This window comes from Elgaria multicarinata, chromosome 2 (assembly GCF_023053635.1).
Source record: "Elgaria multicarinata webbii isolate HBS135686 ecotype San Diego chromosome 2, rElgMul1.1.pri, whole genome shotgun sequence".
Classification (NCBI taxonomy): Eukaryota; Metazoa; Chordata; class Lepidosauria; order Squamata; family Anguidae; genus Elgaria; species Elgaria multicarinata.
In genome coordinates, this window is record NC_086172.1 from 72,879,089 (window position 1) to 72,896,444 (window position 17,356).

The 17,356-nt window shown below is 39.0% G+C and overlaps 2 protein-coding genes across 2 annotated transcripts in view; both read right to left on the reverse strand.

Moving 5' to 3' along the window:
• Window positions 1-17,356, reverse strand: part of BIN1 (bridging integrator 1) — a 504,124-nt gene that overhangs the window by 236,509 nt on the left and 250,259 nt on the right. The gene's annotated exons all lie outside the window — the stretch shown is intronic.
• The window catches only part of MAP3K2 (mitogen-activated protein kinase kinase kinase 2), a 41,964-nt gene continuing 35,165 nt past the window's right edge, over window positions 10,558-17,356 (reverse strand). Inside the window, exon 17 of the mRNA XM_063116703.1 lies at window positions 10,558-16,677. Within this exon, the coding sequence (XP_062972773.1) occupies window positions 16,452-16,677 (226 nt within the window). The 3' untranslated portion in view covers window positions 10,558-16,451. The remainder of the gene's footprint in view (window positions 16,678-17,356) is intronic.

Genomic DNA, 17,356 nt, shown 5'->3' on the forward strand with positions numbered 1-17,356 from the left:
GAGGGAGTGCATTCAGCTAGCAAGGCCGCCCCTACCCTTAGGCGTAAACAGGTCGCTGATTTAGGGGGCGTCGTAAACGTGCAGCAAATTGTGATTTAGAGCGCAATCCTACGTCTACTGACAAGTAAGTCCCAAGATGATTTCAGCGTGACTTACTCCCGAGTACGTGTGTATAGGATTGGAGCCAAAGGACTCAATTCTATGCATATTTAGAGAGCCAGCCCAATTCCCAGCATGCCGCCGCCAGCCGTGCTGGCTGGGACAACATAGGTAAGATTGCACCCTTAATTATTCTGGGTAGTATCCAGTGATAGTCCGATTTAAGAGTAGATACCTTGAAATGAATGGAATTTAAGTTAGACTCAATCCTGTATCTTTACTGCCAAAGAGGCACCTCTGGAGTTTTCTGCCTCAGCTGCCAAAAAAAAATAAAAATAAAAAAATCTTGACCAGCCTTGGGTACTGTGTACCTGGCTGGAGTGTGAATGGAAGTGTGTGTAATTGCTGCTTCTACGATTGGCACGCCACAGAAACAAGCTGAGGAACGGGTCTCCTCATATATCAGGACGAGATCCATGCGCCAGCAGACATGTTGGCGCCTGCGTCGCTTTTCCATCTGTGGCCATCGCAGCAAGCAGCAGCTGGCACATTGCCATGGTGTGTCTCCGCGTGCTGTGTCTCCCCTCCCCTTATGCTCCTCCCCAAGGTAAGCAGGAACCAGTGACACCATTAAGTGAAGAGGGCGCGGGGGGGGGGGGGAGATGAACAGTCAACAGTGTATGAATACTGTACTCCATTCATGACTACTTCTGTGTCGCCCAAATGTGGCACACAAATAGTCATGCGTGGAGTGGACTACTCACACTCTGTTGACTAAAGTGTTGTCCAAAAGCACCCGATGACTGGGTTCAGATGACACGATCGCCAGCGGTGGGTTAAATAGTCAACCGTTGGTTATTGTGTTGACTGTTCGGACTTTTTCACACCACGGTTGGTTATTTAGCCAAAATAATACAAATAATGAACACTGTGCAGAGTTGATTATTTGAACCACCATTGTTTATCATAAAGCATCAGAAGCCATGCCTGGATGGGGAAGGAGGGACACTGCGCTGGTGCAAGGATCTGTCCTGCAGCTGTGACGAGCAGGAGAGATGCTTGCGTGTCCCCTGTTCTCATGTGGCGAATGGGAACAGGATGCGCAAGCATCTCTCCTGCTCATCATAGCTGCAGGACAGATCTTTTCATTCCCTGCCCCGATATCAGTGGATGGATTTCTGCCATGGTTTGATGTTGCACGTCAAGCCACAGGAGACATCCTACACACACATACACACAATCTATTTGGAGATTGGAGGATCAAGGGGGGAGGAACGTGCATGAGGAGCCCCCAATCATGCCACCCCACCAAAGGACAGGATGATTGGCAGCTTCCCAAGTGCTTCCCTAGACAGGATTATTTCCCCTGCCAATAGTGCCCCCCCCCCCCGGGCGAGAGTGGCAGTGGGTTTTGCTGCTCTTGCCTCGTGACGCTGTAAGCATGAAAATAATCCACGGAGTCTGCCACACAACACGATAATCAACTGTTGTGCAGATAAACAACTTTGCAAACAGTTGGTTAACTCCATTGGTTATTTCTGGAAAACTGTGGTATGGTTTCCCCCCGACTAACGTGTCGTCCAAACGGAGCCTCTGGCTGAGTTTGGATGACACGTTAATCAACGGTTGTTTCCCATTCTGTTCCTATTACCCACCTATCCAGTTGATTAGCATGTTGTCCGAACTCAGCCATTGTGTGAACAAGGCTTCTACTCACACAAGAGTTGGATCCAGGGGATCAGGGGTGGACAGGTTGTGGTTTTTTAGATGTTTTGGCCTACAACTCCCATCAGCCCTAGGCATCATAGACAATGGTGAGGAATGATGGGAGTTGTAAGCCAAAACAGCTGGAGAGCCACAAGTTGTCCACTGCTGGCATAGTGTTACAGATTCTATTTCTTGCATTTTATGACTGTGTGTATATGTGTGCATATACATATAATCTCTGTGCAGAACACCTTGTGCTGTCTTCAGAATGCTACAAACCTGATTTCTTTTAGCTGTATCTCCATAGTTCTTCCAAACTATATTCTGCGTGAAGGATAACCTCCAGTAAGAATAGAAATGGCTGCCTTATTTTTCTCTTGTGTACATACCATGGCTCAATGCTGCAAATAATCAAGTGATTATATATTACACAAACACACGTATGTGTGAAGCAGCCCTTTCTGAGATAATATGCAAGCTGAATGGTAGGGATGCCTATATACATTTTAAAAATATTAAAGTGTCATTAACCTGAGTTATTTTACTACAGGTCATAAATGTAAAAAACCTTTTTTGTTGTTGTTCAAACATTACACAAATACCAATGTTTTGATTAGTTTAAAATAATGAATCAGAAGTACACAAGCGTAATAGATTTTCTGCACATTTAACATGATGCTTAAGTTAACTTGTAGAAATGTAATGTATAATAAGTGTCTTTATTGTTTTATTATACCCTTTTGGCTAAGAAAAGCAGTGTAAAAGTTGTATATGTATACACTACCTATAAGATGTATAGTGCAGCATATTGGCTGAAAGAATGAGGCTGCAATTCTAAACACACTTACCAAGGAGTAGACCCCATTGGACACAGTGGGACTTACTTCTTAGTCAACATGTGTATGATTTTACTTTTGAGTTATGAACCAGAAGTCCTTGTTCAAAGCTCACCTTATCCTTAGACAAGCTATTCTTTATTATTATTATTTATTTATATAGCACCATCTATGTACATGGTGCTGTACAGCGTAAAACAGTAAATAGCAAGACCCTGCCGCATAGGCTTATATTCTGATATGCAGCTCTTGCATGTGCATCTAACCAGTCCTCAAGCACTGTTGTAAGAATTATTGAAATAATGTACTTGAAGCACTGTCGATAAACAAGCATTATATGAAGTGCTAGATATTAACTATTAAGATACTTTTTTGAAATAGAAGAACACAAACTGGAAATAAATATTTGTTTTATTAACACTTAAAAGTGCCATTATCTATAGTCATTCCATAAGCTCATAAGGTTACATCCAGTAAACCTTTGTACCATAACCTTTCCAGAATGAATTAACTTGGAAGAAAAAAAATTGTTGTATTTTTCGTTGTATTAATTCTTGCAGGTCCTCATGCACAATCATCCGAAACGAAGATGTGTACCAGCAATATACACATTTCATAAAACAAAGTCATTTGGTCAAACACAGAATATAATATAAACATGGCTTCTTTTATATTTGATAAAAAACCCAAATAAAATAAAAGCCATTTACCAGCAAGAAAATAACAAATACACAGATTTTAAAAAATCAAAATGTTTTTATACATTTTGTACAAGCACACTTTTGAGACTACAAGGTCAAAATGTGCATGAACAATGGAACAAACCACACCATACCAGGCCATTAGTATGCTCTTTTAAAAAACCAATACCAGCGCTTTTCCTAACTGTTGGTTTTTGATATCCACCAGTATGCTATTTACCCAACATGAATTTTCAGTTGGTACGTCCTAAGCATTTTACAAAGATTCTTTCAAGCCACAAACTAGGTTATCAATTTAAAATTTAAGCATTAATTGGTATTCGGTAGTACCTTCAACATGCTTTAAATTTTCCCAGTACCAGAAAACAAGGAAACAGTTAAGATCAAGAGGGAGACATTACATTCAATGTAACAAAAAAGAACAGGCAATAAAAACATCTGACTTTTCTAAGACTGGTTATGTGTCTCGATTTTATCAAGCAGCTATAAATTCAAAGATTGCCTTCAGCTTTTCAGAACAGTATTATTCTCTGTATCACGGAAACAACTTTTAGCTTTTTCTTTTTTTAAAAAAAGGCAGTCCTTACAAGACAAACCATACCGTTGTCCAGCCAGAGTGTTTTAATATACAATTCATGTCAATTTTTGGAAATACAAATACATTTTGAATGGTTAAAAACAAAAATTAAAAAAATATTTTCTGAACATCAGCCAGCTGAAAATATATTTATCTAGTAAATTATCTCTCAAAGCTTTTATATATTTAACTAAATGCAGTACCCTTAAAAAACAATTGTTTAAAAATGTAGAAATGAAACTGGAATAAGTCTGCGGGAGAGAGTGAACACAATACATAGAAGGCATTTTTATATACCCTATATATTTGGAAAGTTCTTAGACACATTCGCCACAATCCAAAATCCACCGAGCCTTTGAATATATGAAGCTCCACATAAGCAGCGGTTTCCCTATACACTCCATACTTATGGAAAGTTCGGCATGCACACTCTTCAGACCAATGTGAAAGAGTTTGGCATTTGGCCAGTCACCCAGTCAAATAATGATTAGTATTTAGAACTGTAGAAGTAAGACTGACCCCAACTACAGAAAAGAACCAAATTAATTAACTTCTATTCTGAAAAAAAATAAATTAAATGGTGGTAAATGGACAATCTTTGACAGGTCAATTGGCCAGTGTTCCAATAATATGAAGTGAACTAGAAATCCCTGTTCATATGGAATTCCATGAATGTCAAAGCTCCTGCAGGTGCAACCAAGTTGCTGGATTGGGGCTATTATTGGGAACTAGTAAGCAAAGTTAATGTCCTGAGTTCCTCAACCAAGATAAAGCCAGAAGCTGAGACGCATTTATACTGAATTAAAAAATCATACATTCAAGACAGTAGTACATTGCACACATACATAATTCACATACACTCCATAACAGTTGGTCAGAGTATTAAATCAGTGTACAAATTAAACTTTTTCAAAAAATGTGCAAAAGAGTCAACATTGATAGAAAAAAACCACCATTGTGTACATACATTACAAACTGTGCCCAGCATTCAAACAGAGAGTAAAAACATTTACAGAGAGAAACCAAGGGATTAAATAGAGAATTTGACAGCTGCATAAAAATGTACATTAGATCAAAAGGGTAAGATTTATACATTATTTATAGCTTTTGGAAAAGTAAAAGTCTACTGTCGACTTCAACCAACACCTCTTCCCCATAGTTACAGAGACATTTGCTTGAGGTACGAGACGACAGGCTGAATGCATTTGGGTTGCAATAATCTGTCCCCACATTTGGATGAACAGTATCAAGTTTTAATTGGCTGATATTAGCAAAAAAGCAAGCAACTTGAGATTGAGAGTTTAGACCCTGTTCCGAAAAGAAAGCACAATCCTTTTCTTACAATTCATGATTATGTGCCTGGTGTGTGTGCGCGCATAAAATTAATATGAGTTAATCCTAAACAAATGGATTTGTGAATAGTCCCACCACTGACATCAAAGCAGTTTGTGAATATGTAAAGCATTTGGAAGACTGACCCTAATTACAGAAAAGAACCAAGTCAGTTCAAAGGGATTCTAAATGTCTTCCCCAGACGATACTGGTAACCCAAAATGACACTCTCCCGTTCTGAAAAACTAGTGAGTCAATCCTTTATCAACAAGACATTACCATCAAACGATCCTTGACAATTTCAGTTGCCTCTTCCCCCCTCCTTTTGTTGTTGTTTGTTATTAAGAGGGAATGTTCAAAAGGGCAATACAGTAATATAGTTTTGTTATGTACACTCCTGTTTGAGAAATGAATAGCTAGCACATAAGATAAATGAAGAAAATGCTTTTGCTGCTAAGGATTTCAATAGTTTAGAAATCTTAGTTTTGCTTACTTAGATGTACATCTTTGACTTCTGCTGATCCAGGATATCCGAGGGAGAAGTATGGCTCTGAATTATTTGGAATAAGATGGACTACTTTCCCAGCAAGCTGTGCAATATTCTAGTTCGCTATGGCACAAGGAATACTTTGGCCCATTATACTGACTTAAAGGCTTACCTCTTAGCCCCCTCCTTCCCTTCAGCTGCAAACTTAAAAACTGTGGACTGGAACAGTACAACGTTTGGAAGTATATACCCAGAAAAAATACACAGAAGGACTTAATGAAGGTGAATATTTGTACAATCTATCCAAAATCCATTGAAATCTAATGAAATGCATTGTGATCTAATTTCCTCCTTTGTTCCTAAGTGTGAAGTGAATAGTTTATTTCAAGTACTTTTATGAAATCTCTAAAATTCACCCTGTATAGTTCAAAATGACTGACAATTTTGTTGCAAGAATGTGGATGTTCTTTACTTAGATTAAACCACCGCACAATCTGCCCTAAGTATCATCGATGACATAATTGTGTCAGATTAGCCAAAAATATGTTTGACCCAGACAATTGTAAGTGGTGTTCCACTCATGAAGCAAGGCTTTCCTGCTCCCTTTTCTGTGTTGCAGCCCCCAGTGCCCTCCCCCTGGAAAGCTGTTCCTAAGGCTCAGGAAATCTTCAGGAATAGTGTGGGAAATGGGATGAGGGACTGCTAATCGAGGAGGGAGGCAGCAGAAATCATGATTCCCACAACCTACACTTGTTTAAATGAAACTTCCTTTTTGCTCACACAAAGCACTTCAGGATCCAACCTAATAAGCCTGTTCGGGTGATTGCAGGGGAGAAAAAAAGCCATCATGGCCTCTCTCGCCAGTCATTGTTTACATAATTACGCACATTGTGAGTTGTAGGGTGGGTATGAAGCCGCCATGCTGTGTGCCAGGTTCAGATGACATGCTAACCCACACTGCAGTACGGATAATTATGTAAACTGGCACACGGGGAGAAGGCTCAATGGCTTCTCCTTCCCTCACCCATGGTAGTCTGAACCCAGTCAATGTCTTCTCATACCTCGGCAATCACCATGTTATGCATGTTTGTTAAGCCATATTTACAACATGAACGAATTCCTATACTGCAAGGGGGTCTCATTGACATCGTGCACTTACACCTGACATTAAGTATATCATCAGGGAAAAGTACCTTCTCATAGGAATGAGCTGCTTTTCAAATGTTTCAGCCCTATTCTTTCAAATTGAGTGTGTAGAACTCACAAATCGGCCATGAAAATGACTGGAGCTGAACTCTTAAGACTGTGAAAGACAATGTACTCTGTTAGGAGGCCTTTGCATCTGAGATTTCAATTTGCTATCACCCCCATGTACAATGAGTAGCACAATGTACTAACGAAGTCATTGACATTTCATTGTACTGCCTGACAAAGAAACTGGGTCCAACTTCATCCTGTGGTTTCACCATTACTTATCTTCTCTCTTAGTAACTTGGCTTCTTGTGGCATGGAGAACATCTTTGTCAGAAGGATTGTGCAAGAATTGTAACCTAGATTTGTTCCACTGCAAACATTTTTGTCCTAATTTCACTATTGGAGGTTGTCTATTGTCTTCATATTGTAGTGGCCAAACTTGCTTGGACAGGGTTTTTTGTTTTGTTTTTTGCATGTAAGAATCTTTAGATGATCCAGCTGCTCTATTTAAAATTCATACTTGAGGTAGTTTGCAACATTTCTTTCTGCACTTATAGTCACTAGAATAGAGAGGTTGTGCCCACATGAAGAATCATATGACAGACACTCTTTGGCAGATATATGAGTGTTTTCACTTGGTCAGCTTTCCTTCCATATACTTAAATCACACCACTGAAAGGCAATGTAATCACTGCTGGATGAATACTGCACAATTTCAAGCACACCTGTCCAATGGGAGAGATCCCATCAAATTTTAATAGCTTCCTTCAAAATTTCCTATATACTTTGTCCAAAAGGCCAGTTCTGGTCAGCCTAACAGATAATGAGAATGATTTGCTATGGTAAGTTTATGAAGCCAGGGATGAATTTGATGGTGCACCTGCATCATCTGCAAGTACAATCTAAAACGTTTCATTGTTTTAAAGCCAATTTGGATGGCTTTAAAAGGGGGTTGGATAAATTTCTAGAGAAGGCTATCAGTGGCTACTAGTTCTGATAGCTATGTGCGATCTCCAGTATCCAAAGCAGTAAGCCTATATGTACCAGTTGCTTGAGAACATGGGTGGGAGGATGCTGTTGCACTGTGTCCTGCTTTGTGGGTCACTGGTCAACAGCTGGTTGGCCACTGTGTGAACAGAGTACTGGATTAGATGGACCCTTGGGTCAGATCCAGCATGGCAATACTTATGTTCTTATGGGGTATGTTCAATAGCTGTGAAAAGATTAAGTATGCAACACTGCAATTAAAAGGCCAGCTCCAGTCACCAACAAAAGTTTAACAAGTTAAAACCCTATCTTCCATTGGTTTTCAGTTGTGAGAAAGGTTTCAGATGAATTTACAGAGGTGAGTAATATTTTTTCATTCCAATCTGTTTTCCTTATAAGTTACCACCTAAACTGGATTTTGGATAAGTTGTACATACACCCACCTTTCTTTCAATCTTGTTTGCTTCTGTAACATGCCCCCATCCACAACTGAGGCATGGACATAATTTTACCTTCTGCTACTAGATTTTCCTTGCTACTTCAACAATACCATGTCTTTACACCATCAACACTGAGCATGAGTCAGGCAATGCCCAATAAATATGCTGACTAGCACCTGCAGTTATTAGAAACAGTACTTTTTGTGCCCCCCAAAAGGGCTGCACCGTACGATGCCAGGATCCATTAAAATGTCACAAAGGATACTGGGTGCAATGCTCGGGTCACACACTTATTCAATAGCACCCCTAAAAATATTGTTGCTCAGGCAACCACATGGATTGCACGTCCAACTGGGCCAGCCCTGGTAGTTTTTATATCCAGCACAAAACTTATAAATGATTGGGAAACAAATTAACAGTCACTAAGCTAGATAAATATCACTTTTGGCTGTGTAACGGGGTAGAAAAGCTTTGGTTTTAGTGATCTGAAAATGCATACATGCCATGAATACACACATGGAATTATCCAGCAATTAAGTACTGGTATGCTGGCAGTAATACCTTTGTTAATCCAAAATCACCACATGGACTTACACTAAAGCACATAAAGTATATTTTTTCCCATGCGTGTGATCTCTTTCAAACACTAAAAAAAAGAAAGAAAAAAGGAACTATATTATGAACGCTGAGCAGTTTTTTCAAACATCTGCAGCTGCCATAAGACAGCTGCTGCAAAGTTGATGGAAAAGATTGCTAGTGCAACTAACTCATTAATACAGCATTAAATCTGGACAATGGCAGGAACAAGGTTTGTCCTCATTTGTTTTAATCTCATGGCATCAATAGAAAGGAAATATGTTACCTGAAATCATAACTGATTTGTCTTTACAGAATCAATACTGTCACATGCTTTAAGCAAACACCTTCCTTCAGAACAAGGACCATCACAGAAGAATTAGGCAACCAAGACAGAAGCATTAAACGCTGTGTTCTGAAATACAGTGCAAATGTCAAAAGCAAGGAGATTTTAAAGAGAGCAACAATGTGAAAGATTTCTTACTTCCCGCTTAGATGAAGAGGGAAGAGCACTTTTGAATCAAGGTTAACTGTGATTGACTTCCAGTGGAGAGATTTAAGCATATGTTCAACACTTCCTTTGAAATAAATGAGATTTGAACAAGCCTAACATTGGCTGGACTGAACCCACATACTGTACCATTTTGTTTGTTTAGAAATGAGCCTTCGTAAGATTAATATTTGTACAGAACTCTGGAAAAAATATTGTAAACACTAGGTAGTTAATTTAAAAACATGGGACCTCTAAAATTTGGGATTTTACACTTTCTACAGTTCAAAGACTGTTTTTTGTTGCTGTTGCATTACTTGACCCCGTTTGTAATTAATATGTAAGCAAACAAAATTAAGGCATACAGATAAAGGCACTCAGATCTGTTTGAATTTTGTTGTTGGCATAACTAGAAGGGTTAAGTTTTATTCTTTTGGGTGTGCATCCTAAAAATGGAAGTGCAACAAACAATGTTTACCTAAACTGAAAAGCAAAATGTTTAGAAATGTAGGGAATAAAGCTTATGCTGCAGATTCAGATTTCATCAGACAGAGTTTACAAGATTTGGGGGCCTCTCTCTTTTGATCTCTATTGGTCAAGTTAGGTAGTTCCCTGATTTTCAAAGACTTACTTTCTTATTTTAGGTCCCACCCAACTGAAGGCAGTTGGGCTGGATTCCATAGGTTGTGTCCAATAATAGTCCTACATAGCTTAAGCGTAGACTTATTGAAATGATTAAGATTAACATTAGATACAAACCTGTAACAACCTCTTCTCCCCCTTAACACCAAATTCACCAAAGAGGACAGCTTACAAGATATAAAAGATAGAAATAAAGTTACCACATGAAATTCTTAATTCAGGTTGTGATTTGGCGAGTTACGTCAGTTCCATGCTATGGAATGTCTAAGGCCTGTTTGGATGCTACTTCGCCAAGATTCTACCACAGCAGGTCTGTGGACTTTGCACTTCCTTCACAAACTGCCCTTACTGTACACAAAAGGCAAGTGAAGATGCGTGACTGAATGTAAATTTTTTATAAGCCTTCAAGATATAGTTGTTTTAAAAGGATATTGTTTTTATGCTTTTGAGGGTTTTAAATTTTATATATTTGTTTTTAATGTTCACTTTAACTTTTGTAAACTGCCCAGAGAGCTTCGGCTATGGGGTGGTATATAAGTGTAATAAATAAATAAATAATAAATAAGATGGAACCCAAGCAAGGCAGAATCTGAGCAAAACCCTTGGATCGCTTTTCCTAAGTGTAGCACTGCTTGACAGCTGCTTCTGAAACTTGGGCAATTTAAGAAGTTGCTTCTAACGCATTTTGCACAACATTATTGTTGGCTGAAAAATACAAATTAATATGCTGCCTAAACTCTACTAATATGGCATATGAGCCGGGTTAAGACAAATGAAGGCACTGTTATTGCCAGATTGTCAGTTTATGCTTGAAGAGAAAATTATTTTGTTGTGAGAGTTATTTTGCCAATAATCCTTTGATAATGGTCCATTCCGAGACAATTTTTCTCATAATTGTCCTTAATAACCATAAACAGTATCCACGATTTTGAAATAGCCTACACACAACATAGCAGTAGCATGCAAGGCTATTGCTTTATGACCTTGTATCTCCCTGTATTCTTGGAATTCTAAGAACCCAAGAGTTATGGACTAGATTCCTTACAAAATGGGGCATAATTAAAAATTAATTGACACTCTTACTAGGATTCCAAACAAGCACCATGCATAGGGAGGGATATATACAACTCCTTTTCAGAGATTATAGTGTTTTTACCTCTACACAGAACAGCAAATGTTTTGTTAAAAGGCTCTAAGTAAAGACAGAGGACGCTACCTATAAAGTAATCATGTAAGCACTCCTCTGTCCCATTTGGCAAAGTCTTAACTATAAAAAAAAACTGTAACCCCAGATTTGGTGTCAATCACTATGCTTTTTTGGTTTGGTCACCTCACTGACAAGTTCACCTGAGGCACAGGGCTTTATCTAAAAATTGCATCTTATTAATGAAATACAAAATTGCTAGGGATTATGAGTCAGGTACATTTGACTCATCCAATCTGCTCTTTAGGGGTAAACCATGAGTAATAACACACCTACCTACAACATTAAAGCACTGGGATTGATAGAAATATGGGTTCATGATAGCATTTACAGAACGTGAATGGCATTAAAAGTTGTAGTTAAGAGTTTGGAAATACCTAGAGACATTTATCTTTTTGCAGCACATTCATATTGCCATTGTCAAGACAAAATGCAGTATTGTAAAAAGGCACAAAAAGCAGTCACCTTATTCTGCTATTTTTTCCCCCTTGTCAGCCACAATGAAAAAATGGCGCTGCAGTTTAGAGGAGCAAATTGTGCACTGCAATCTGAGTAGATGATAGAATCTGAATGTTGCCAAGCTTCAAATAGTTCCATTGAACAATTCAGGAAGAGTTTAAAATTCATATGCTGCACTTACATTTTCTTTGAAGTCCATTTTTGTACTTTACAGCAACAGAAATACCCTTGTTAAAATTTTGAATTTCATGCTGTTTAGGCATAAGTATTCAGAGCACAAAAGAAATGGGAGATATGTTTTATGGCCTTCTGTAGCTCTTTAGAACAAAAGAAATGGGAGACCAAAGCAAGATAGGCTTCAATTATAAACAGGCTTAAACAGAGATTTTGGGTTACTCTATGCTATTCCGTGTTAAAGTGTGGAATAATATGCAGTAAAATAAACAATATAACCAAAACCCGCAAGGCATATTTCACATTTAGTATCACTCAAGCTGCACAGAACTCTAGAAAGGTAGAACTGATATCTATGTAATCTGTTAGGGATGCCAATAGTTTTGTCCTAAAGAACTATACTCATCCAGACATCCAAAAAGCCTGGCTACAAAATAAACTCCATTTGTGTTTTATATGAACTCTGAATACCTGAAGCTCTGAAAGTACTCTGAAAGTTTGCATACTCCCACCCCCCGCTAAAAGAGGTATTGCCTCTTATGTTTCTCATTCACACAACTCTCTAATATTCTGCTAAATAAAGTTTTTACCCCTTCACTTATCAGTGACCACTGTCGTACCTGTACATTGTAAGTAACTAACATTTTAAGGATCCTTCTGATCAAAATTTAGAGTTTCAGAGGTCTGCACATTACACATTCCCTCCCCCTTCAGGTTTCACAAGCAAGTGGTCTTCCTAGGCTTTTGTCCAATGAGAAGACATCAACTAACTTTGTTCCCTTCTCCATTGATCTCTCAAGATGAGCATTTTGTATTTTAGATAAAGATCATGCTGCCACCTACCCTAAATGGGGTAGTGGTGGGAAGTCAACCATATCTTCTCTCTGCTCCAGATGCTAATGTAACAACACTAATATTGCTGGATGGAGATCCATGGATGATAAACAGGTTAAGACAGATCCAGACTCCTAAAATTAAACCTCTAGTATAGGATTTTACAATTCCTTTAATTCATTTATTCTTGCCTCATAGCAGAAAAATGAATCTTAGGATTAAGTCTTGCAACCCTACATCAAGGTACTTGTTTTAATGTTCACTCTCTCACCCCACCTCAAAATGGCTTTCATGCATCTCAGGCTTCTAAAGGCAAGGGGTGATGGGACATGAGCCCATCTAATTTTTTTTGAAATTCTAATATAAAAGAAAAGCACCAACATATGCTGTTCTTTACACAGCTAAAGAACGAGGACAGGCAACCAGTGATTCTATTCCAGCACCAATGATTTTATGTTCTAGAGCTCTCAAACACGATCTTCCCAAATTCATGTTAAAGTGTACACTGTTGAATGCCACCTAAGCCAAAGACATCTGACTGCCAACTGTTAGAAGATGCCTGACCACCCACATGCACAAAATCATTTAAGGCTTTGTAACAAAGTTGGAGAAACAAATACCAACAGCATGTTTACTCAAAAGAAAGTCTCAGTATGTTCAATGAGGCTTACTCTTTAGTGTGTCTTAGTTGCTGTTCTTACTGTTTCTAGAGAGAGGGCAAGATTCATTAAACATGCACCACAAATCTCTCCAATGGAACAAGACGTTCAGTTCAACAAGTCTTAAGTTGGTGTAGCTATAGAGGTCACTTAGAGGCTGCAATGATTGTCTGTCTGCTAGATTTTAAACATTTCAAAACACTGAAATTTGAACAGAGAAAGGAGCTTTGACAAAAATGTAAAACATACACAAATAGCTTGGTGTAGTTGGGAGAGGGACCTCAATCTTCACATTTGCATGTATTACACAATTTGCATAGTTAAAGCTTGATGGAAGTTTAGCAGAACCTGGAATCTTATGGAATTTTCTACAATGGACTGAGAAAAGAAGGCTTCGGTCCATGAGGAAAAAAGTGTACAAGACAGGAGGACAGCACAGATCTGTGCTGGAAGATAACAGACTGTCAGCTACAAGGAAGTGATGATAGCTGCTAAGATGGGTTACTCAATGGAATTCCATTCAGACTCTTTTACAATGCTTTTAGCAAAAACAGACTACTTATTTCCTCTGCTACCACAAGGATTTGCTTATTTAAATAATCAAAAATATGATCCTTAAAAGTCCACTCAATCTGGTAGATTCTATGCCATATTCTGTGTTCCATAGAAAATTGCAAAAGTCCCTTAGTGTAACTTATTACAAATTTTGTTCAATTGTCATTTGATTCTCAAACTTCAGTGCACTCACTACAGTAGGCTCGTACATATGCAATGCTCTCTATCCCTTAACCATGTCTGAAGGATTAGATACTGCCCCAAACCTTCCCATCACACGAATATTCCCTGCTAGCTTTAACCAGTAGCATTTACATTAACCATATATAAAGAACTGCAAACCCTGGTTACTATGGTCTCTAACCAGTAGTTAAGCTATTGGGAGCATTACATATGTACAAACCATATGCCATATAGGTAGATTTAAACTGTTCCAGATCTTATTGCTGTGTACGTTTCTAAGGACATTTCTTTTAGTTTAATAGCATATATAGGCACAGTTCGTGCACTGTTCGCATAGTATCTATTAATCTTGACTGGGCCTGTTTACATGACACTTCAGGCTCTGTGCTTTGTAAAACTGGTTCTCTGGAGCTGGCACTAACCACAAACCATGCTGTCGCACACAACACTTTAAGCCACGGTTAGAGCTGCTAACCCTGCTGCAGACAGTCCGACTGGTTAGTGAGTGAGCAGGGTTTAGCAAATGCATCACACAAGACACCTTAATCCCTGCTGCTTAACCAAAAGCCTTAACCAGCAGGGTTTAAGGTGTCTTCTGAACAGGTCCAATGTGTTTTTGGCTTGCCTTTGACTCTTTTATTCAGGAGGTCCACAAGGGTTTCCTTAGGAAACATTTAATAGCAGTGTTTGCAACACCAATTATGGAAAACAGAATACGATCCTTCAATGGGTGGGAGGATGCTGTTGCACTGTGTCCTGCTTTGTTGGTCCCTGGCCAACAGCTGGTTGGCCACTGTGTGAACAGAGTGCTGGACTAGATGGACCCTCACTCTGATCCAGCATGGCACTTATGTTCTAATGGCTTCTACTGCCTTGTGACAGTAGAAACTAGAATTATTTCCTTTCCACAGCTCTTTCCAGTTTCCTGAAGGTTTAGAAAGTATTAAGCTTTCTGTAATTATTTTTGTATATTATATTTGGATAGCCAAATGTGAATGTATGTAGTTGGGACAGTGAATGTATGTAGTTGGGACAGTAATCTCAAGTCTGATATTCTTTTAATTACTAATACATAAGGTATAAAATGCATTAAAAAACCCACCAGTGTACCAAGTGATAAAAAGTACCTTATTCTTCATGCCATTATCATCAGTGTGCTGGAACTGAATTATGTGGTAGGGATGCACGTAGAGGCCTCCAGGTCTATTTCTACTGAGCGTACTTTTCCTCTCTTGCTCATAATGAGTAGGGATCTTTTACACTCCATCTCAAGAAGTAGTCTACAATTGGAAAAGCCAAATTCTGCATGCTCTCCATGATGCAAATTACACAAATTATGCAAATGCCATTTGATTAATTAATCAAATGTGCAGCTTAGACACAAAATTCTGTTCAGCCTCAACAGAAGGGATATTCTAAAATTTCCGTATATGTGATAGTAAAGGAAGGAAGGAAGACTGGGTCTCATGAAATATTTTAGCCAATGGGCAGGATAGTCGGGACAGTACAAAGAATGTGGAACAGGGAATGATGAATATTACTCACTCTGCCCATTAGACCCCGCCCAGACCATCTCTAGTCTCAGAGTTCTTGGCAGGTCCAGCAAACATACTTGTTGCATGGTATGGGGAGACCACTCTTCAACTCTAGAGGAGTAAGGATCTACAGCAAGCTGCTTATCTACAATTCCTGATCTAAAACATTCATGCAACAGAACTATTTGACTCCTCCATGAACTACCTAACTAGGGGGTCCTCCCATCTATTTTTTTTAAAAATTAGTAATACAGTTATTTGGTTGCAGTTGACGTGCTAGTTGGTTTCTTTTGCACCTGCTCAGCAGTCTCAGTTTTCAGCTTCTGAAACCATTTCCAATATCATAGAGGAGACTCATTTCAAAGCTGAAACACAACTAAGACCTCTCAGGGCATCTATCTACATACTACAAGGACAACTGGACACATTTTTCTTTTGCTACATCTGTTAGCGACATGTATATTTTCCCTGCATCCTGCTCTGCTAGGGAAAAAATGTACACACAACTCCTGACGGTCCAAATACGTTGCCTTTAACCCCTTAAATAAGGAATGAATATGTACTAAAGTGCTTTAAGCGAACCACATCAGTACATTACTGGAAAAAAATTCGTAGGGAACAAAATCCTCATTCTAAATACGCAGAGAAAACATTAACAATCTATAGGAAATAAAGAATCAAGAGAAATGACTTCTCCCTTGTCTTTTCTCAACTTCGTGGTAAAAAAAAGTGCAGTCAGAAAATAAATGCAGTAGGTGAGAGCTGGGTTGAAGCAGGCCATCAGTGATAATGTGCAAATGTGTGTCTTAGCAGTTCGTCTGCAGATGGTCGCAACTTAGCCTCAATAAATATCCGCTTTAGAAAATCCCGACCGTGGTCTGAGACATGAGGTGGCAGCTGGGGATTGGTTGGCTGTGTGGCAATTTTAAAGATGGCAGCCATTGCTTCAAACTCTGCCCAGGGCGGTTTCTCAGTGAGCATTTCAACTACTGTACAGCCAACACTCCTGCAAGAGTCAAGAACGAAAAGTGAGTTAAAGTCAAGCAGATTAACAGACTCCCCATTATGCACAGGAATGATCAGACAGTGTGCCTAGCAGGGACATATGGATTTTGTGCAATCTATTCCACGTGTGTTTCACAGATTGTCGGGCATCATTCCCTCCATTGTCCGTTCACAGATGGAATTTAAAAAAGTGGGGGGCTGTGGAAAAGTACACAAAAAATTATGCCAATGATTAGAATATAATCTTTGCTTTGATGGTCAAAGCCTTGATAATACAAACACTTGTTATATCTACAGAGGCTTTTTGGTGTAAATACATTACCTGGGTTAGATCCAGACACGCTATTCCAATATGACCTAAATCTAGCAGAGGCTCCCTCTAGAGGAAGGAAGGAAGGAGTTGATTTTCATCACTGGCTTTTCCCCTCGGCCTCCAGTGCCATCTCCCAAACTGTTTTGGAAGGTCCCCTAACCTTCCAAAACAGCTTTTCAGGGGGCATAGAGGACTGCAAGGGAAAGGCAGAATTGATGAATATTGCCTCCTTACCACCACCAGCATTCTAGATCCAATCCTATGCCAGCACCAATGTTCTGTGTTGGGAGTGAAATAAACTATTCATCTCTAAGTTGGTGGAAGCTTAGAAGTCTTCTGGAAAAATTACAACAGGGAGCTTGGAACC